This window comes from Mixophyes fleayi, chromosome 3 (assembly GCF_038048845.1).
Source record: "Mixophyes fleayi isolate aMixFle1 chromosome 3, aMixFle1.hap1, whole genome shotgun sequence".
Lineage (NCBI taxonomy): Eukaryota > Metazoa > Chordata > Amphibia > Anura > Limnodynastidae > Mixophyes > Mixophyes fleayi.
The window spans coordinates 53404534-53426743 of NC_134404.1; the positions used below are offsets into that span (position 1 = coordinate 53404534).

The following is a 22210-nucleotide window of genomic DNA, read 5'->3' on the forward strand; positions in this document are numbered from 1 at the left end:
CAGAAATTGCATGAAAGCTAATAGTTACCAGATTCTTAGACCAGTTACACAAATAAAAATAAATAGACACAAATATAACAAGTACTTTTTATTCGATCATTTTGCACTTTACAACTGGAACTCTGGGAATTCGAAAACCACATCTTTGCCTGTGAGTTTCTTGTAGACACCAGAAAATGTTTCAACCTAGGTAGGAAATAAAAACCCATTAAGAAACATCTAATAAAGACAAAAAAAGTGCAGGTTAGTAACATGTTAATACTTCATGGTGAAATGGTTCTGTATCCTGCATGGTTTGTCTCCCCAGTCATAGCCCGAGAGCTCTGGAAAAGCGTAGGAATATACAGGACGCCGTCCTCACCAGCCATACAGCCGGGGACAAGCATATTCTCCAACGTCGTGGAAGGGGACTGTACGTCACAGCGCCAGAAAACGCTACGCTCCCATACGCCACCTGGACAGAGCCTGTGAGAGCAACCTCACAGGATATCCACGTTGGTTACATTTATAATCATAAGGACTTCAGTGAAACCTTATTTAAGGAAAATCTGTCTGAAGTGCATTGTCACCTAAACAGCAATTGTGCATGATTCAGATAGAGTGGCTTGTGAATGGTATGCAGTATAAACACAAAGGCGATTCAGCTATAAACACTTCTCAAATGGTTACACTGCATATAGATTTAACTGGCTCACACAATCCAAAAAGGAAGCCTAACTTAAACACTTGTCGTATAATTTAGTGAATATATGAATAGTCAAAATAAAAACTACTACCTTGTGTTCAACATTGTTCTGTTGTGCCTTGTCCAAATGGACTTTGATAAGCCGACTGCCGTCCAACTTCACACGGATTCTTTTTCCCACAATTTCACTTGGGAATACCAAGTCTTCAAGGATGGCATCGTGTACTGCAGTAAGGGTACGGCTAGAATGAAAATATCCCATTAGCACCACAGCCAACTCAGCTTGATTACTGACAAGTTCAGATCAAACCAGTACAAAACCAACACAATAGCTAGTACACATGCACATAACCAAGCATTTGAATGTAAGACAAGAAAACTTAAAGGGGAGGGGAATATACACAGACACAAGGATTACAGTGCTTTAAATAATGTTCAATCTAATCAATTACAGAGGTTATATTTGGGAAAGATGTACAGTGAAGACTCTCAATCTGCTTGAATTTATTGCATGCCATACATTTTATTTGAGTATTGACCAACTCTGAACTTGTAAAGTTATGGATTAAAACGTTCAGAAGTGCAAACTTTTGTCACACAATTCCAATAAACAAAATGTATCCTGCATGGTTTGTCTCCCCAGTCATAGCCCGAGAGCTCTGGGAAAGCGTAGGAATATACAGGACGCCATCCTCACCAGCCATACAGCCGGGGACAAGCATATTCTCCAACGTCGTGGAAGGGGACTGTACGTTACAGCGCCAGAAGACGCTACGCTCCCATACGCCACCTGGACAGAGCCTGCGAGAGCAACCTCACAGGATATCCACGTTGGGGCCAAGTGTTAGTCCTTTGTATTTAATGTTTATGTTAGAAATACTTAGACCTTATTTGCTACAGTAGTCTGCAGAAATTATAAAAAGTGTCAATATTGATCTTTACCTTCTGGGGCGCTTTTGCTTGTTTTTCGTGCGGCTTTTTCTTGTTGGTTTGGGGAGAATCCTTCTCTAGAAGAAAAATAGACCAACATAATTATGGGAACATTATTCAGAAATCTTGTAGTAAGTTTTTATCACTTAAAGACGGGAAGGCTTTTAAAGCATTTATGACCAGACTTTATATTTGAGATTAGAAATGCATTTTCTATTTTTCAGTCTAACCAACCCACTTCTGCTAAAAACTCACATTAATCTGGAGGAATACTATCAGTGAATCAAAGAAGCTGGAGATGCATTAAAAATTTCAAATTCAAAAGGAAGACAAAAATAACCAAATAAAATCACTGCAGTGTGAGCTAAAGATCTACAAACCAGTGTACAGTACATGTATGTGTCCTGCATGGTTTGTCTCCCCAGTAATAGCTCGAGAGCTCTGGGAAAGCGTAGGAATATACAGGACGCCGTCCTCACCAGCCACAGGGCCGGGAACAAGCATATTCTCCAACGTCGTGGAAGGGGAATGTACGTCACTGCGCCAGAAGACGCTACGCTCCCATACGCCACCTGGACAGAGCCTGTGAGAGCAACCTCACAGGATATCCACGTTGGTTAAGATAGTCAAGAGTTTTAGAGCACAAAACCTGCCTCCCAGTAAGTGAAACAATCTGCATGTAATGAGCCCAACATTATTCTTACATAGGCCAGGCCTATGGGCCAATATCAAGATATTCCCAACTTTGCTCTTAAAGCTGCACTTCCACATACAACTTCAATTTTCCTAATTTGGACATTGTCCAAGATAGCAAGGCATGGGGTATACTCATCCAGGCATTTTATTGGGGCTCCACCAGTTCTTTAATACAGCAAATCTATTATATTTGCCACTTTAAAAGGACGGAGAGCAGAGGGACCAATTTTATGTGGGAGCTGTGAGAAGAGTCACTCTTAAGAGAATGACAGTTAGTAAAACAGCAAAATCGATATTGTAAGTGTGTAAGTGTGTAATGCAGCTTTAGGTGACATTAGACCGAAAGACAGGACTGTGAATGATTCAATCAACAGAAAAACACTGCGCAATATAGTAGCGCTATACAAATAAACATGAAGTGGAAATAAGTGTGTGAAAGCACAAGTGGATATAGAACCATTAGACTGTATGCAACATGAGGGAATCTCATTCCACTTACCTGAGCAATGAAGACAACATGTTTCCCACTAAACTTCTTCTCAAGTTCACGCACCAGCCTAACTTGGATCTTCTGGAAAGATTTCAGCTGAGGGACTGGAACGAAGATGATTATTGCTTTTCTACCACCCCCGACTTCAATTTCCTGTGAGGAATAGACATCAGAATAATAGCTACACCACCGCTATCCCCAAAGCGTCTGTATGTTGCAACCAAACAAGGTTACAGCTATCAAAACCGCCAGAACTTAAGCCATGTCTAAAATTCCCTAGTGGGACACGTCTCTACATTTAGTATCAGCGAGAAATAAAGTGATGGCCCCTACAATGGTACACCATCATTTCTCAAGCTGCATGTCAGATAGGTAAAGTAATGCAGATATTATTCTATGGAGAATTCATTAACCGTAATCAAAAATGGAAGGAGCTTCGACAGATGTGATCAAGCCAAGCATTGCCACATCATAAATGTATATGTAAATAGATTATACAGCCCAAAATAATAGAATGTATCCTGCATGGTTTGTCTCCCCAGTCATAGCCCGAAAGCTCTGGGAAAGCGTAGGAATATACAGGACGCCGTCCTCACCAGCCACAGGGCCGGGAACAAGCATATTCTCCAACGTCGTGGAAGGGGACTGTACGTCACAGCGCCAGAAGACGCTACGCTCCCATACGCCACCTGAACAGAGCCCATGAGAGCAACCTCACAGGATATCCACGTTGGTTATATGTTGTGTTGAGGCTTGTTTGTTGGCTAGCCTCAACACAATATAATTCACAAGAACAGGACAAAAAAAAAAAAAAAGTCCTCTTTAGTCAAGCATGTTAAGCTTCGTGAACACTAGGGCCTACATGACTGATCGCCTTACACTTCTGGTGTACCACATGGCAGAAACCATATTATGGATCTTTTTATATTGACTTCTCACTTTATTCAGTGCAGACAATAGAATAGATAAGTGGAGCTTCTCATAGAGACCGGTTAGGATGCAATGACACACAAGGTGAATTTATGAGCTCCTATCTATATAGTCTTTAAGCACAAACTCACTACATCTGTTGTCCCATGCATTAGATGTGTAGATATGGACGAACAGATTATTTTATTACCTAATGCCAGATTAAATAAAAAAAGTGATGCCAGTATCCCATTAATGCCAAAGCCTATAAACCAGCCTGTGCTCTGAAAGTGAGTATTATATATACACATTTGTATGTTTTTATATTGTACCTTTGCTGCAGTAATATTTAGTTCCCTTAATTGAGCCTTAAGGTCAGAGTTCATCTCCAACTCCAGTAGAGCCTAGAATGTGAGGACAAAGAAGAAAATGTAACCAAGTCATACATTCAAGAAAGCACTTATTACTAACAGCTACTAGTTTTACTGCCGAGAATAATTCCTATTGTGGGCGACTTTAAAACCACACAAAAGAGCAGAGTCCCAAAAGATAGAGCAATGGGGATGTGCCGGAATTTTACCAGACAGATTGTAGATCTCTCTGCATTGTGAACTTGCCTGTTGACATATTGGGGCATATCCAATTGTCGGTGGAAACGCCGAAAACCTCACGCGCCGCGCATTATTACGGTACTTTTCTCGCTGGATTTAAGCTTCAGCTAACTACTATCGTAATAACAGTAGTAGTTTTAACGCCGTGGAAACCCGCAACAATTGAATATGCCCTTTTATGTTAAAAAAAAGGCCTATAATTTTTTGGCATTTTACAAAGTAGAATGTGTGTTCAAAGTTCATTTCTGCTGTAATTGGGTCATTGAAGACACAGTACAGATCAATACTTTAAATTTGATCAAGAATCTGATTTTTAAAGTCATTGAACAGATATGACAAATTGAAATCAACAGTACATACAAACGATCATATGAAGATGTATCCTGCATGGTTTGTCTCCCCAGTCATAGCCCGAGAGCTCTGGGAAAGCGTAGGAATATACAGGACGCCGTCCTCACCAGCCACAGGGCCGGGGACATGCATGTTCTCCAACGTCGTGGAAGGGGACTGTACGTCACAGCGCCAGAAGACGCTACGCTCCCATACGCCACCTGGACAGAGCCTGCGAGAGCAACCTCACAGGATATCCACATTGGTTAATAAGCAAGAGACTAAATACAATTAGATTCTATTTAAACACCAAAACTTGTGTCTTAATTTCCCTAAATCACAGACCCTATTATACTGTGATCAGACAAAAACATAACTAAGAACCACAGAAGTGACGCTCGCAGCACATTAGGATTGAGCAGATTATCTTAAAAGAACAGCTCAATGGCAGGGAATTCAATTCCCCCCGAAGTACCGCAGCGCTAAAACTATTACCGGTATTACAGTAGTTTTAACCCGGCTTTCTGGCCGCAGATCAGGGAGATGCGAGCAAAATGCCTGCGTTAGAATTGCCGTAATAACGGTAATTACGTGCACTGTTACCATAATAACGGTAAAGCGCAGGCCGCGTTACTTTTAACAGTAACATGGCCAATTGAATACCCCCCCAATGTGTGAAAACATGCAGCCTAAGCCAACAATGGTTTACACTTCCCTTACTACCACTGTATTTGATGACATTTTTAAACATTTACATTGTATTAAGATAGAACACTCACCTGAGAAATGCCAGACTCAAACTCGTCTGGCTTTTCGCCATTAGGCTTCACGATTTTGGCGCTTGAACTAAACATGGCCTTTCTGTAACAAGAAAATGCGATCACATTAGTCATGAATTATTGAACTTTCAAACATGTTGTCTACACATTTCAATTTTCCCTCAAACTCTTAAGCAGGCCCTGTATTAGGAACACTTATTTTGCAGTTCATTTACACAACAATGAATTAGCTGAAAGAGAATCTAGCAAATATCAAAACCCACCTGGCCAAAGCACTATGGTAAATTATTTTGGGGAAACACTGTAAATGACGAACATTCCCACATACATCAACAATTATTTATGTTATGTGTACCTTAAGACAGATTACAGCACCCAATATTATGTATCCTGCATGGTTTGTCTCCCCAGTCATAGCCCGAAAGCTCTGGGAAAGCGTAGGAATATACAGGACGCCGTCCTCACCAGCCACAGGGCCGGGGACATGCATGTTCTCCAACGTCGTGGAAGGGGACTGTACGTCACAGCGCCCGAAGACGCTACGCTCCCATACGCCACCTGAACAGAGCCTATGAGAGCAACCTCACAGGATATCCACGTTGGTTAAATGGTACCAAAACAGCCTAAAACACAATAATTTACTATGAACAGGACAAGCAAACAAATCCCTGTCTTTACAGTCAAGTGTTTAAATACCAAGAAACTACAATCTAAACTACTTGGCCAGAATCTGTCATACCATTGGACCTAATTAAGCCTAGAGAACACACTGTATGATATATATATATATATATATATATATATATATATATATATATATATATATACACACACACACACACACAGTATATGCCCCATTCTCAACTATATTTCTATCAACCACCCCACAAAATCTTTAGACAATCAATATCGATGTATTTAATGTCTGTACAATTCAATTTGCAGTTGAATGTTTGGACCCAGTATACTATGAGATAGCTCTGTACATGCACACTGATCAGGACACCAAGGCCTGGCTACTACCATAAACATTAATAGTGTAAAATACACCAAGAGAGTAAGCTGCATCCCACGTGGTCTCCTACTACCCCGGCCGCCAGGGAATGTGACCTCACACGGCCACCATCACTAGCCGGCCGCTATTCACTTTACCAAAATCCAGCGCCATCCCCTCTAGATACGACCCCCGGCAGGGAAACCAGCATAACCCAGGTAAGAAGTGACCCTTTACCGCCGGCATATGTCGCCATTTCGTGCCGCAAGTGAAAGGAAGACAAGAATAAAAGACACATTTGGGTCCGGAGAATCCGCCGCACTCACCGTCCTCTCTCAGTGACGGCCTAGGAAGAGGACGAGATCCCGCGAGAACGGCCCAGATCTCGGCGAAGCGAAAAGGACGCTGGGAGCTTTTGCAGACCGTATTCTAGAGCGTTGCCCCGCCCCCTCGCGTCATGTGCTGGCGGAAGTGTGGTGAGGACTGAGGGCGGAAACGGATATTAATGAGTCACAGACACGCAGGTTCTGTTTGAACGAATTTTCGTTCAAAGATTATCTTACTTCATTAAATAATTTAACAAATGAAACATCGTATACAAATGTTTTATACTTAGTTGCAGATTCATAGCATAATAAATACAACTGTATACCTGAATTTTTTGCACATGAACTTTATTTAGCTTTGCTGGATTTCTCTGCACCGGCCTGCTGCTGTTTAGACTTGTGAAGTCATACTTTGCGTGGTGTGCTTTTGCAATATGTATATAGATTTGTCATCGGATATTTAAAATTTCCATTTTAGGGAGGGGGCAAATCACTTTGGTACCCATCATTTGAAAATGGAACTGCCCCTCACAATTGCCTACATTGGGGTTTTCTAGAGAGCTACAGGAGAGGCAGGCTGCTGCACTTGCTTCAATACCAGGATGTTCCTAAATGGAAGGCCAGAGCATTTGCCCTTTAAATCAGGGACTATGCCGGCGGTTCCCAAAGTGTGCGCCGTGGCTCCCAGGGGTGCTGCGGCGTTGTCACAGGGGTGCCGCGGGCCAGCCATAGAAAAAACAAAGAACACAAAAACTTACCAATCTGTGCGGCGCCGGGATCCGCGCGGTGTCGGGACTCTCACGCAGCTTGTCACTGAATTGACAAGCTGCGTGAGAGAGGAGGATGCTGGGTCCCGGCGCCGCACAGATTGGTAAGTTTTTGTGTTCTTTGTTTTTTCTATGGCTGGCACTCGCGGCAGAGAGCCTGGAGGCAGAGGAGGGGGGCAGAGTGCCCCAGGGGTAGAGGGGGTATTTTTGCATACAACTAAACAAGTATTTCTGTCCTTACCTAAATACTTATTACAATTTTTTGACCCAACTACTTCTAAAACAGGACTGCTCAGTAATTATTTTGGAGGGGTGCCTTGAAAAAATTATGGAGCCTCTAAGGGTGCCGCGAACTGCAAAAGTTTGGGAACCACTGGACTATGCCATTACAGCCTTTAAGGGTTGTTTATTAACAGTAAAAATGTGGGGTTGTACTGTTCTTTTATTTGCACTGGTATATTTTAATGGCAGCCAAGGTGCATGACACATTCCCAGTACTTGGAAATACCCTCTAAAATCAATCTGTACCAAAGATTTGGGCATGCGCAGAAATATGGGCATGGTGTAAATTATTCACAATAGTGAGGGGACATCACTGTCTTTATTACACATTTCACCTTTATGTGTTTGAAGGTTTTCTAATTTTTGCACAGAAGTATAAAATTTGGCTCACTCTTGTGCCTAATCCACACTTAACACGGAAAGCTAACTTTCAACCAAGTGCCCTCCACAAATCCATACACATACCAGTAAAAGTAGTATAATTTTCATTGCAGTTTTGTACATTCATAAATGGCTGATGTCATTAGTTTGAATATTTACATAACATTTACAAAACCTAACAATTTAGTTAGGTTTTGTTTTATCTTTATTAAATTAATGTGTTAACAAAGAGGGGTGTGTTTTATTTAAATTTTACTTTGAAACTACATGGCTTAGTGGGTCCTGGGTGCCAGGGCATTCTGGCACTTATGACTACCCAAGTGCTAGCATGTCCTGCCTGCCATGGTTATGCTGGTGCTTGTAGTTCTACAAGCACCAGCATGCCCAGACTGTTAATGGCAGCCTAGGACTTGAAGTTCTACAAAGTAAAATAGCGTTTTACATATTTTTCTTCAGTTACACACACTTTATTACCCACACCCACCATACAGCGGTGTGGGAAGAGCCGTAGTGCATTCAGTACGGGACTGGGTCTCCCTAATGGGGGGGCCTGCACATTTTGTTTGCAGACCCCTCTCCTTAGAGAATTCAGCCCTGTGCTGAACAGCCTGAGGTTCGCACTCCTGCTATGTGTCCCCCTGCTATAGTTCCACCAATCCCGGCTGGTTTGTCTAGTGTTGGTTTTCGTGAAAAATATTTATTTGCACTGTATAAAGCTGACGAGTCAGGCGGATCTAATGTTGCCCGGTCCGCCGGCTCTGCAGGCGCTGACAGGTACGTATGTACCTGAGCGTCCTGCATAGTAGAGAAGAGCAGCCCTGCACCCGAATTCAACAAGGTACATATCTTGAGATCCGTGCTTTGGTGACTTCGGGAGTACGCAAAACCTATATACCTGTGAATAATACTGAATGCGGCTTGCACTCAGCATATGTGCCTTGATGAATCAGGCCTAAAGAGTTTAATACTGGGTGGGTAAGTAGAGGTGGGGGTTGCACAGGAGGAAGAGATAGAAGGAGGGCTGGAAGGCTTGAATGAAAAGATTAGTTTTCAAGGCACTTATGAAGCCTAGCAGACTAGAGAATAGTCTAAATGGAAGTGCCTTTCCAAAGTGGTGAGCAGCATGGGAGGTCCTGGAGCCCAGAGTAGGTAGAGGTAATCAGTGCCAAGTATTAGGATAACTTATTGGCAGGTGTCTGTAATAGGTGTCAGCGGAATGTGAGAAGGATGATGAGTCCACACATTAATAAACTTAACCAGAGAAACGTTGGTTTATTTACAGGATACACAGAAGTAACTGTTATACAGGATACAGGCGTATGCAGGATACAGGTGTATATAACTTGCAGTAATAGTCTTGTGGAAAGTAAACACAGGATACAAATGGTATATTAGATATATAGTACAGTCTGTAACGGATTACTGATAACACTACTAATCTTGATTAGCGCTGGCTTACCTGAGGTGCGGAGTCTAACGATCTCCCCGGTGTTCACAAAGAACCGCCGCAATGCAGGATGGGCTTTGCTGCCAGGAGTCGCAGGTTGCGGTCCTCAGGTTTGCCCCAAGATGTAGTACAGCGGAAATGGAGCAGGATAAGAGTAATAGGACAGGCCTGGTCAGTTCACTGGAAGGCAATGCAGACAGGATCAGGAGGCAATCTCGGAGTCAATCAAACCGGGTCGGTACACGGGGCACCAGAACAGATGCGTAGTCAGCTAGCCGGGTCGGTACACAGGTATGGCAGATAAACGAGTAGAGAGAGGAACGTGAGACAATCCAGGTCAGGAGCAAAGGCAATCAGGGTGGTCAGCAGGCCGGGTCAGTATACAGGAGAAACGGAATCCAGAAAGGTCAGCAAGCCGGTTCGGTACACAGGAGGTCAAAACATACAGGGAGCAGGCACAAGGAGGAACAGGATTCAGGAGCCAGGAACAGGTAAGTTGCTCTGACACTCCTAAAGTGTCAGAGCGATATTTTATAGTGTTCCCCTGTTTGAATTCCCTACCCTAGGTCTGGCGGTCACGTGACCGCCGAACCCAGAAGTGCGGCTTCCGGGTCCGACGGAGCGGCGGGGGATCGTGGAGGGGTAAGTATTGTTACAGTACCCCCTACCTTAAAGGTGGACTCCGGATACCTACACTGGTTTACAGGGAAATTTTTTATGAAAGAGTTTGAGTAGACGGGGGGCATGAAGGTCAGCCGCAGTTACCCAAGAGCGTTCCTCGGGACCATATCCTTTCCAGTCTACTAAGAACTGTACGGAACCTTTGATTTTACGAGAGTCCAGGATTTGTTTCACTTCATATTCACCTTGATTCTAAATAATAACAGGAGGAGGAGCCCTAGGAGGGGTGGAAAACTTGTTAGTAACCACTGGTTTCAGCAATGAAACATGAAAAACATCTGGAATACGTAGAGAACGTGGTAATTTTAGTCTGAAGGCTACTGGATTGATGATCTCGGAGATGGAAAAATGTCCAATGAACCTGGGAGCTAATTTGCTGGGAACCTTTAAACGAATGTTCTGTGTATGAAAACAGTCATACTTTGTCACCGATGGTAAAATTAAGACCAGCTCTTCTCCTTTTATAGTAGGCTTGTTTAGAGCGAGTGATGGCTTCTCTAAGACTTAATTTGGTTTGTTCCCAGATGTGGGAGAAATTGCAAAATAATAAGTCCACTGCTGGGACTTCGGAAGAAGAAAATTGGGAAAAGGTGGGTAATCTAGGATGACAACCATATAAAACAAAAAAAGGAGAGTTGGAGATAGCTTCGTGAAAATGGTTGTAATTGGCAAACTCAGCCCATGGAAGGAGATCCACCCAGTTGTCTTGATTGGCAAAGATAAATATTCTTAAGAATTTTTCCAGTTCCTGGTCGGTTCTCTCCGTCAGTGCGTTAGACTGGGGGTGATATGCGGAGGAAAAATCGAGCTTGATTTCAGACTTGTGACAAAAGGATCTCCAAAACTTGGATATAAACTGGGAGCCTCGATCGGAGACAATGTGATGAGGACAACCATGAAGACGGAATATTTCTTTAATGAAAATATCAGCTAAAGAAGATGACTGTCACGACTATGGATATTTTATGGATCCCCAACCTCTACCAGGATGATAAAAGCAGAGGAAGGTGGAGACAGAACCCGCTGGGGTTGATAGTTCAACTTGGGAGCAGCACAAGGAAGAATACACAGACGATGATATAGTGTTGCAATTCAGTATATTAATTGATGATGCAGCAACAGTAGATAACAGATGTATATATAAAACTCAGCTGGGCTGAGTGCACGGCAGTTCATAAAACAATACAATCACGGAAGTACTTCAGATGGTAACCATTAGCAACGGCATGAAGATTGGCAGTGACAGTTCAAAGCTGAGATAGTGATATAGAACACTTGAAACCTTCACAACACACACAGCAATAAAGAAGAATCACTGACACAGCTAAAAGTCCAATATGAATAATAGATAGACTTGGCTGATCCAGATGGAATATGATTCACTTTAGCAGATGGTTTACAGGTAACATAACGGTTCAAACAGCGAACAGAAGATGTTAATGCAGTCCAAGAACTTGGGTAATCTGGAAACATGCAATGGAATGTTGCTTAGAAGTACAGTCCAACCGTGCATAGCACTGGGAGTCACATATAATCCAACTTCACCAAGAGGCGTGAGTTCATTACTAAACAGGATACAGCTGATAACGCACACAACTTGAATAACGGAACTGGCTACTAGCTCGGCAATATTTTCTTGAGAACAGTCCAGCAACTAATAATCAGCAGAGTAGTAATATAGCCGTGCCAGACATAGACCCACAGATGACAAGATAACTTGATTGTAGTTCAATAAAGAATATAGGCAGCCGAGCAGAGAGGTAGTTGAGCCAAATATCGCAGATGTAATAGGCAACTCACGAGACAGTTCAGTATGCAGATGGAAATCAACAGATAGTTTCAGCTTGTAGATGACCACGAACTGGTATACAGCAGAGCCGATGAGAGCAGTGATGACAAGCAATCTCGGCAACCGATAACATCCAGGGGATAGTCAGAGAGTCAGGTATGCAGCCAGAACCCACGGCAGTGTGAGTAACATGAAGATCAGGCAATGAGTCCCTGGTCACAGGAGGTTGAAATAGTCTTCAGGAACCAATAAGCTTCGGAAGGAGGTCCCAATTAGGATAACATAAAACAGCCATGAAAAGGTAGAGACTCTGAAACAAAAGGCAAGCACCAACATAGTTCTTTAAAGGGCAAGTCACACGCTAGCACCTAGCTATGGGACCGGCGTGTGACAATGACGAAGGCAGACCTTTCAGTGGAATGAAGTGGGCGGTTTTGGAAAGGCGGTCCGTGACCACTAGGACCACAGTACAAGACTTGGAGGGAGGTAGGTCCGTAATGAAATCCATGGAGATTTGTGACCACGGGTATTCAGGAACTGGCAATGGAAGTAAATGACCATAAGGCCTCCTCCTAGGGGTCTTGTGTTGGGCACATATGGAACAAGAAGACACAAACTTCCTTACATCCTCTCGTAGGGAGGGCCACCAGTAGTTGCGAGATAGCAATGCCCAATTCTTGCGAATGCCAACGTGACCCGAGAAGAGGGAACGATGAGCCCATCGTAAGAGTTTGATGCGGAGAGGAGCAGAAATAAAAGTCTTGTCCGGAGGACAGCCTCTTTTGATATCAGTTGCTGCCAAAATCCGGCTAGGATCCAGAATAAATTTATTCTCCTCCAAAGGTTCCGAGTCAGCAGGATCAAATGAGCGAGATAGAGCATCTGCCTTGATATTCTTAGATCCAGAACGGAAGGAGATGTTGAAGTAAAATCGGGAGAAGAATAAGGACCATCTTGCCTGCCGAGGATTTAGACAGCGAGCAGTACGCAAATATAGCAAGTTCTTGTGATCAGTGTAAATGGTGATGGGAAACTGTGCTCCTTCTAGGAGATGCCTCCATTCAAAAAGAGCTAATTTAATGGCCAGGAGCTCCTTGTCACCGATACCGCAGTTCCTCTCAGCAGGTAGGAGGCGACGGGAAAAGAAACCACATAGACTTAGTTTACCAGTAGAATCTCGTTGAGAGAGCACTGCTCCAGTACCTACGGAGGATGCGTCCACCTCCAGAATGAATGGACGAGAACAGTCATGTTGTTGGAGGATGGGAGCCGAGGAAAACAGAGATTTTAAGGCTTGGGTGGCTTCCACAGACCATACTTTGGAATTCGCAGACTTCCGGGTCAGGGCGGTTATAGGTGCCACCAGAGTGGAGTATCCTTTAATAAATTGGCGGCAATAATTGGAGAAGCCTAGGAACTGTTGTGTAGCTTTAAGGCCAGAGGGTTGCGGCCAATCGAGAATGGCCTTTAACTTGGTGGGATCCATTTGCGATCCAGTGCCAGAAATGATATAGCCTAAGAAAGGAACTTGTCTCTGTTCGAAGGTGCATTTTTCTAGTTTACAATATAGATGGTTCTTCCTAATATGAGACAGAACCTCCAAAACATGTTTACGATGTGATACCAAGTCTTGGGAGAAGATGAGGATGTCATCTAGGTAGATGACCACAAACTGATACAACAGGTCTTGAAAGAGTTCATTCATAAAACCTTGAAAAACAGCCGGGGCATTGCACAATCCAAAGGGCATGACCAAGTATTCAAAGTGACCGTCCTGGGTGTTGAAGGCTGTCTTTCACTCATCCCCCTCTTTAATACGCACCAAGTTGTAGGCTCCTCAGAGGTCCAATTTAGAAAAGATGGTAGCCCCCTTAATCCGGTCAAATAATTCTGAAATTAATGGTAATGGGTACCGATTCTTTACAGTGATGGCATTTAGACCTCGATAGTCGATACAAGGGCGGAGGCCCCCATCTTTCTTTTTTACAAAGAAGAAGCCTGCCCCAGCAGGAGAGGAGGATTTTCAGATGAAGCCCTTGCTTAGATTATCCTGGACATAGTCCTCCATAGCCTTGGATTTGTGGACGGATAGTGGATACACTCGGCCTTGGGGCACTGGTTTACCAGGAATTAAGTCTATGCTACAATCCCAAATTCTATGCGGAGGGAGTTTGGTAGCCTCCTGTTCACAAAAGACATCGGCAAAGACTTGGTAGGGCTCAGGAAGAAGTACCAAGGGTAATCTCTTGTGGCATTTGGGATCTCCCTTGGGAACCACCTTTGAAAGGCAATGAGAAAAACAATGTTGTCCCCAAGATAAGATGTGACCAGACTGCCAGTCTAGGTTAGGGGAATGTAGACGAAGCTATGGTAGTCCAAGGATGACGGGATTAGTAGATCTGTGGATTACGAAGAAGGAGATACTCTCCTGGTGGAGTGCTCCAATCTGAAGAAGAAGAGGAGTGGTGTGAACAAGGATGGATCCCTCTGGAATTCTTCCCCAATCGATGGCTAAAAGGGAGATAGGTTGTTCTAAGGCTTGCGTGGGAATGGAGAATTGCCTTACCAAGGCAGCAGAAATTAAATTCCCTGCAGCTCCGGAGTCAAGAGGAAGGTGAGGTGATGATCAATGGCAGAGTCTAGAGAGCAGAGGGAGATGAGATCGTCCAGAGATGCAGGGAGTTCTTGAGATACCAGCTCATCTTTAATCTGATCTGAAAAACCCTGCCAGAATGTAGACACAAGAGCCTCATCGTTCCAGCGGAGTTCAGAGGTCATAGTCCTGAAGTGAACCGCATACTGACCCACGGACTGGTTTCCTTGGCGGAGACGCAATAACCCAGTAGCGACGGTGGAGACCCTTCCTGGTTCATCAAAATCTTTTTAAAAGTGGACAAGAAGGTGGGGAAATTATGCAGGATGGGATCATTCCTCTCCCATAACGGGGACGCCCATGCTAAGGCTTGACCAGACAGCAGAGATATCCCATAGGCCACTTTAGCCTTTTCAGAAGTAAAATTCCCCGGCAACAGCTCAAATTGAATGGAGCATTGGTTCAGGAATCCTCTGCAAAGTTTAGGGTCTCCATCAAACTTAGGCGGATTAGGTATCCGCAATTGGGAGAAAGAAGCTGCCGCTGCAGAAGGGGGGTCCGGAGCTGCAACTACAGGTGCAGGCGGTCCGGTGGCCACTAAGCAGGATGGGCTTTGCTGCCAGGAGTCGCAGGTCGCGGTCCTCAGGTTTGCCCCAAGATGTAGTACAGTGGAATAGAAGCAGGATGAGAATAGTCGCACAGGCCGGGTCAGTTCACGGGAAGGCAATGTAGACAGGATCAGGAGGCAATCTCGGAGTCAATCAACCCGGGTCGGTACACGGGTCACCAGAACAGATGCGTAGTCAGCTAGCCGGGTCGGTACACAGGTATGGCAGATAAACAAGTAGAGAGAGGAACGTGAGACAATCCAGGTCAGGAACACAGGCAATCAAGGTGGTCAGCAAGCCGGGTCAGTATACAGGAGAAACGGAATCCAGAAAGGTCAGCAAGCCGGTTCGGAACACAGGAGGTCAAAACATACAGGGAGCAGGCACAAGGAGGAACAGGAATCAGGAGCCAGGAACAGGTAAGTTGCTCTGACACTCCTAAAGTGTCAGAGCGATATTTTATAGTGTTCCCCCGTCGGACCCGGCTTGCTTCCGGGTTCGACAGAGCGCCGGGGGAGCGTGGAGGGGTAATTGTCGTTACACAGTCTCTATGAGGTTACTATGTACTACACATTCCTAGACCACCTTGGACGGAACGCCTTCAAGAGGAAGGTGAGGTGATGATCAATGGCAGAGTCTAGAGAGCAAAATTAAAATGAAAAGCATAGTCTAGTGATATGCTGGACAAAAAGTGAGGCCACAATTTTAACACAGGTAAGAGGCACAAATGAACTAATTTCACAAAATCGATCCACAACTACCCAGATAGTGCTAAAGCCTTTAAAAGGCTTTAATAACAATAATAGTAATAATAAAGAAAAAAAAGGTTGTAGTTTATTGCCACTTTTTTTATAATTATTTAATTAAGTAAAAGCAGTAAAAGTAAAAGCAAGTAAAAACAGCCAGGTGGAGCACGCGGGAAATAGGTTCTGGGTGTTACGAGCCGCGGCGGTGCCCAGCCGCGGCGGTGCCCAGCCGCCGTGATTCTCTCACCTGCGTCCCAGCCGTCGCTGTGATGACCGGGACGTCACTTTCGGGTTGCCGCTGTAGTAGATAGCGCCGCATCCCGGCAACGGAGGGCAGCCGGGTACGTGCGCAACCAATCCACTAGCCTGTGGGCTAATAAATGACCTCTTTTGTAAGGCATAGGCTGGGGGTGATTTTCAGAGCTAGGCTGATTGGCCACGTTCAGTATTTAAGGCAGGGAGGACTTAGCCTCCCTGCCGGTTATAGCGTCAGTTCTGCTGTTAGCTATCCTGCTCAAATGTCTGATTGTCCCTTTCCTGTCAGGGGCAGAGATTAATATATCTCAACGCCAGCCTGACCTCAGCTATCACTCTTAAGTGAATGCCAATTTGCTGTCCTCTAGAGCTCTCTTTTAAACCCAGAAATGTCCTCATCAGCAATTCCAGGACCATCCTGATTGGTCCTTTCCTGTCTTTACCTTTTCACAGGTAAACATACAGACCAGGAGATAGCAGATGATACATTCCTGATTTAATTAGGAACAGATATTGTTATATGGCTATACAGGAAATTTTGTTTAAACAGAGATCAGGATCCAGACACCTTTACATTTAAATACACAATGCAGTCCTCTGCCATTAAACATAGAGCTCTGTCTGTGGGCCTTTTCTTATGCTAGCACACACAGACCCACAGCTAAATGAAGACGGGAGACCCCCTGGTGTGATGTCCATTCATACAGGACTGGTGGACAATAACCCTTTTGCCTAGACCGAAACAACGGACTAGTCTGCAAGATAACGATGCAAGCCGGCAGTTACTTTACTACTTTCAAAATAGAATATACACAAGCTTAAATATGACTGAGAGATATGGGGAACCAGAGGGCTAGAAAAAGTATATGTTTTAAAGTCCGCAGTTGACAGGTTGAGGTGATATTAATACCTCGTTTTCCCACACAGGTAATCACCATAATGCAGATAACCAGCTCCCCAGACGAGGGCTTAGGGCACCTAATGGGTCATCCAGCCCGGAAAGATGATAGTTTCCAGTTTACCACTGTGCTAACTTCTGTGCGTTTTATATGTGTGGTGATCTGTGTGTAAGTGCTCTTGTTGTTATTCTATTTATGCTATGTCTGTTTCTATGCTTTCTTTTTTACTATTATCTGCTAGTAATCTTAGTTAAACTACCTCTCCTCGTTATTTTCTTACTTAATTACTGTTTTACACTGTTAATTCTATTCTGCCTTTCCTACTTGCTTTCATACCTAGTTTTCCCTTGTGTATTGTCCATGCTTGTGTCTGTCACGTGCTTCATGTATTCTATTGTCCTAATGTGTCCCTTACATGGATAGTTTTTTGCTTTTTTTCTTACTCCTAGGGGCATATTCAATTGACGGAAACGACGAAAATCTTGCGGCGCGCACGCTATTACCGTTTTTACGGTAATAGTGTGCGTAAAAACCGTTATTACCGTAATAACGGTAGTAGTTTTAATGCCGCGGAAAACGGTGACAATTGAATATGCCCCCCAATGTCCTCCTCACTTGTGTATCGCTTACATGCGTGTCCCTTGCTCCTCATGTCCTCCTTCCTTGTGTACCACTTACATGTGTCCCTTGCTCCTGTCCTCCTTCCTTGTATGTCGCTTACATGTGTGTTCCTTGCTCCTCATGTCCTCTATTCCTGTGTATCGCTTACATGCGTGTCACTTGCTCTTCATGTCCTCCTTCCTTGTGTACCACTTACATGTGTCCCTTGCTCCTGTCCTCCTTCCTTGTATGTCGCTTACATGTGTGTTCCTTGCTCATGTCCTCTATTCCTGTGTATCGCTTACATGTGTACCTTGCTCCTCATGTCCTCCTTCCTTGTGTACCACTTACATGTGTCCCTTGCTCCTGTCCTCCTTCCTTGTATGTCGCTTACATGTGTGTTCCTTGCTCCTCATGTCCTCTATTCCTGTGTATCGCTTACATGCGTCACTTGCTCTTCATGTCCCCTTTCCATGTGTACCTTGCTCCTCATGTCCCCCTTCCTTTTGTATCGCTTACATGTGTCATCATGTCCTCCTTCCTTGTGTATCGGTTACATGTATGTCCTTTGCTGCTTGTGTCTTTCATCCTTTTCTTGTGTATGTTTGTTCCCTGGTGGTATTAGGCACCTTATCAGCTCAATAAAAAAATATTTGGTACCTTGGTGATTAGATCCCATCACATATATGCATATTCTGTAATTTCTGGATGATCAGAAAGAACCTGCAATGCTAATACTAAACCTGCGACCTGCGAGAGTCACCTTGTCCATAATCAGGAATATATACTGTTTGAATTAAATTATGGGGACTCGCTCTGTCCACAACTTAAAACATATGCTGTGGGTCAGATAAAACTAATGCATGATAACAACTCTTTATAGCCATTAAATGGCATAAATGAATGGATACCAATCCTGTTGGAGTTAGGTTCAAACAATACATAGTAATCATGGGACATACCGAGCGCAGACTTGCTTTTTCTCTGGTTTTGTTTAAAAATATTGCCTTATTGTCATAGCAGCTGTCCATCAAGCCTATTTAAGGCACATTTGGGTGTGGCTCACAAGCCAGCCCTTGGTAAATGTAAACCCCTATACCTGGGAAGTAAGTGCATCTGATTTTAACTGTATTTTAATGGTGTTTAAAGCATATAGGTCTGTGTAGGACCTGCATATAATGAGATGCCCTTGATGTTGGGATGCAGGCTTAAATGTTTTGATCAAAATATGAACTAATACCTCATGTTTTCAATTTGCTAGATACACACAGATGTGCAGTGTAAAGGATAAGCGCTGACAACTGTCTTTTATTTTGTATAGATACAATAAGGACTGTTAGAAGTTTACATAGTATGCATTTACTGTTGTAAAATTAATTATTACAATAGAGATATGGGATCCAGGGTATGATGGATATTGGGAGAATAATCAAGAAAACTTAAAGTTAAATGATACTTGGGACAACTGAGAATTTAGGATATTGATTGTAATATCAAAATAAGGAGTCAATAAGTTAGCAACACAACATTTGCAGTTCAAAACTGCATTTTATTACACATTTTCCTACTTAAACATCTCTTGACTTTATTTTTATTTTGTGGTTTGTTTTTATAAAAAGTACTCCCAATGGATAAAAGTTCATTTTATAATGCATGCCAATAAAGACATTTGATTTAATTGATATCACAGTGCAAAAATCCCTGCTAGCACCACTACTGAATCTAAAGAATGAGATGATGAATAAGTGATGCTGAAATAGGAGATGACAATTCTATGTATTACTACAATATGGATATAAAAAAGCCTGTGCGGTTGAAATAATTTCGCTAGCAAACATTTTATAATAAATAAAAACCATGTTACAATGCAAGGGGTGCAAATTAGTTTATTATTTTGCACATAAGTTAAATGCTGTCCGTTTTTTCACACAAATACTTGGTATCTTATTTGTACACTGAAATTTAAAGTTGATCTAGGACATACCCTACACCAACTATAAATCTGCCTACCTCCCCCTCCAATGCAACATGGTTCTGCTAAGGAGCAAAGTTACTCTTTTTCTTTTGCTTTCCTTTCCTTAATTAATCAGGCCCAATGTGTGTGGTATAACAAAAAAATAAATGCTGCGCACATCAGACCAAGTAGTCCATCAAAGGCATCTTAATAATCAGAACATCCCCATGTCCAACATTAATGTTGCCTATGGTTGCATAAGTTCATATGCCAACAGAAATGATATTGATGTATCTATATTCCTTTACTTTTTCACCATATAGAACTCTGCGTCCGGTAGAGATGTTCTCTAGAAATGACAATTTTCTGTTATCACTGTTCATTTTAAAGAAACTGCTTTGCATTATTTTTCTGTATGTCATCTTATTATATGTTTCATTACCTTAAGAATTGTGACATTTGTCATCATATAATACTCCATTTAATAATGTTCTGTCTTTGTGTTCTAAAGGGATTCCCTTGCGAAATAGCTTGGTTATTATAAAGCCACATAACTGAAATACAGGAGATTGTTTGGTTTACAAAAATACTGGTTAATTTAAATTTTGATTGTAGTGGGTCGAAAGGCAGGAACAAGCAAAGAACTTTCTCAAAGTGTTAGCTTTGGAGTAAACACTCCATATTAAAGTATATGTATTTGAATACAATGTCATTACGGCCCGTCTGTGTAATGGTCAAGCGTCTGAATACCTTTGTCCATACATTGTGTGTGTGTGTGTGTATGTATATGTATATATATATACCCAAACAAATTGAAAGACTATTGTTTTGCTTTGTTTATTTTTTTACTCAAGATTAGATGTGCTAATAGACCTAGATAATACAGTGTGGATAGTACTTTCCTCTCCTGCCATTTTCAGATGTAGCAAGTACTTTGTCTATGATGGTCTCTCTTCACCTTGTCACTAACTTGATGTCATCGGGTTTGAACTAACTTGATGTCATCGGGTTTGAACTGGGTAAATTACTTTCCTGAGGGAAATAGGTTGACAAGATGATGCAGTGAATGGACCAGCCATACAAGGACTGATATTGAACACCCTTTTGAAAATGGCAGTAGTTGTAGGACATGTTAGTGCTTTGTATACTATACTTGAGCGTTTATATAACAAATGCTTACAGTTAACGGTTACATTTGCAAAATAGACCATAGGATTTATCCCCAAACTATAAGAAAATGGTGTTTTCCTTTCATGAATAAATGAAACCCCATTATTTTGACCAGGGCGGTCAAGGGTTTTCATGGATAGGTCACATCTATGTTTGCAGGCTCTTAACCATGTCATCCAGTGAACTACAGGAAAGCCAAGACCACAAAATGCTTATTAGTGCTGTGGATGGCAAACCTTTGTTATGCAATTTATGTCTGCATCCTCTTGAATGAAATTAAATACAACAGAGGATATTGCATTATCCATTAGGTGCTAACTGGACAAGAATGTCTTCTTTTCTCTAATGCGTTTTCCTTACAAACCACCATGGCTGTTACCAAAGTCATTTACATTTCTCGAAAGCATGGGAGACATTCTTTTTGTGGATATCTACTGTTACTCATCAGTAACAGCAATGCATTTATTAAGCACATTTACATTCCAACCCTCCATTCATACATTTGTAGAATGTGAATTTACCCTGTAGCAGTTATGTATCCACAATACATATTTTTTTGCTTTCGGTCTTTACCTGTCAAGTATAGAAATATAAAGGTTATGTCATCATAGAGAACTATACAATGCCTATGTATACTATTTAGTCAGCATGAAAAATAATCAGGATTCACATATGACAGTTTTGTAAAAACCCTTCAAAGCTCTCAGAAAACACTTGTTACATTTCCCTGACCCCCCCCCCCTTTCCCCTTATTGTATAGGTTTTGAAATACTGCAATCTGAAAAGTTAAATAATTTCCCTTTCTCCATTGTTGGGACAGGACCCACCGTGGAATTCATTATGGGATTCAGGACTACAGCAAAGACATGGCACATTTAGGATCAATCACTGTCCATTATTAAGTATATATATCATTATCATCTAATGTCACCACCAAAGTACATGCAATGCAACTTTGGGACTACTCAAGTTGCAATATTCAAATGGCTGACATGTAAACTAAGGTAATACACTTCATTGTGCCCTGTATTTTAGACTCTTCTCTAGAATTAATTAATTATTGAAAAGCACCTCACATGTGCATTTTTCCATCTGCATTCAGTAGTAATAGTGCAATGTTTGTTACTAGAACCCTGCTCTGCGCTGCCTGCTTCTCCATCACTTTCAGTAGCTACATAGGAAAAAGTATTTCTGACAGCCCCGCCTCCCCTGTGCACCATGTGCAGCTGCCCCGCCTCCCCGTGTACCATGTGACTACAGCGGCCCCGCCTCCCCTGTGTACCATGTG

General features: G+C 42.7%; 1 protein-coding gene, 1 long non-coding RNA gene and 6 other non-coding genes across 10 annotated transcripts; all 8 read right to left on the bottom strand.

Moving 5' to 3' along the window:
* Nucleotides 1-75: 75 nt before the first annotated feature.
* On the bottom strand, nucleotides 76-6852 carry RPS7 (ribosomal protein S7). 3 transcript variants are annotated; one of them, XM_075201491.1, is made up of 7 exons: nucleotides 6751-6852; nucleotides 5431-5512; nucleotides 4043-4114; nucleotides 2811-2954; nucleotides 1628-1692; nucleotides 774-927; nucleotides 76-186 (listed from the first exon to the last, which is right to left on the bottom strand). In XM_075201491.1, exons 2-7 carry the CDS (start codon nucleotides 5503-5505, stop codon nucleotides 109-111), a joined length of 588 nt encoding a protein of 195 aa, XP_075057592.1. In that variant the 5' UTR covers nucleotides 5506-5512; nucleotides 6751-6852; the 3' UTR covers nucleotides 76-108. The 3 variants fall into 3 exon arrangements, with proteins under 3 accessions (XP_075057592.1, XP_075057594.1, XP_075057593.1); XM_075201493.1 differs by having other exon boundaries at nucleotides 777-927; nucleotides 6751-6851; XM_075201492.1 differs by lacking the exon at nucleotides 6751-6852 and adding an exon at nucleotides 6662-6686.
* On the bottom strand, nucleotides 278-499 carry LOC142147619 (small nucleolar RNA SNORA73 family). The gene has a single exon (XR_012690753.1). It is a non-coding gene; the product is annotated as a small nucleolar RNA SNORA73 family (small nucleolar RNA).
* Nucleotides 1299-1520, bottom strand: LOC142147621 (small nucleolar RNA SNORA73 family). The gene has a single exon (XR_012690755.1). It is a non-coding gene; the product is annotated as a small nucleolar RNA SNORA73 family (small nucleolar RNA).
* LOC142147620 (small nucleolar RNA SNORA73 family) lies at nucleotides 2011-2232 on the bottom strand. The gene has a single exon (XR_012690754.1). It is a non-coding gene; the product is annotated as a small nucleolar RNA SNORA73 family (small nucleolar RNA).
* On the bottom strand, nucleotides 3314-3535 carry LOC142147623 (small nucleolar RNA SNORA73 family). Its single transcript, XR_012690757.1, has one exon. It is a non-coding gene; the product is annotated as a small nucleolar RNA SNORA73 family (small nucleolar RNA).
* LOC142147618 (small nucleolar RNA SNORA73 family) lies at nucleotides 4696-4917 on the bottom strand. The gene has a single exon (XR_012690752.1). It is a non-coding gene; the product is annotated as a small nucleolar RNA SNORA73 family (small nucleolar RNA).
* Nucleotides 5812-6033, bottom strand: LOC142147622 (small nucleolar RNA SNORA73 family). Its single transcript, XR_012690756.1, has one exon. It is a non-coding gene; the product is annotated as a small nucleolar RNA SNORA73 family (small nucleolar RNA).
* Nucleotides 6853-9645: 2793 nt separating the features above from the next.
* Nucleotides 9646-22151, bottom strand: LOC142142639 (uncharacterized). Its single transcript, XR_012689256.1, has 3 exons — nucleotides 21999-22151; nucleotides 21444-21495; nucleotides 9646-9807 (listed from the first exon to the last, which is right to left on the bottom strand). It is a non-coding gene; the product is annotated as an uncharacterized LOC142142639 (long non-coding RNA).
* Between the last annotated feature and the right edge of the window lie 59 nt (nucleotides 22152-22210).

What these genes read in the sequence shown, in the direction of transcription:
- RPS7 (XM_075201491.1), bottom strand. Translation starts at nt 5,505, where the DNA reads ATGTTTAGTTCAAGCGCCAAAATCGTGAAGCCTAATGGCGAAAAGCCA. An exon ending in TTGAGTCTGGCATTTCTCAG is followed by an intron (nt 4,115 to 5,430) that starts GTGAGTGTTCTA and finishes CTCACATTCTAG; the next exon opens with GCTCTACTGGAGTTGGAGAT. An exon ending in ATGTTGTCTTCATTGCTCAG is followed by an intron (nt 1,693 to 2,810) that starts GTAAGTGGAATG and finishes TTTTTCTTCTAG; the next exon opens with AGAAGGATTCTCCCCAAACC.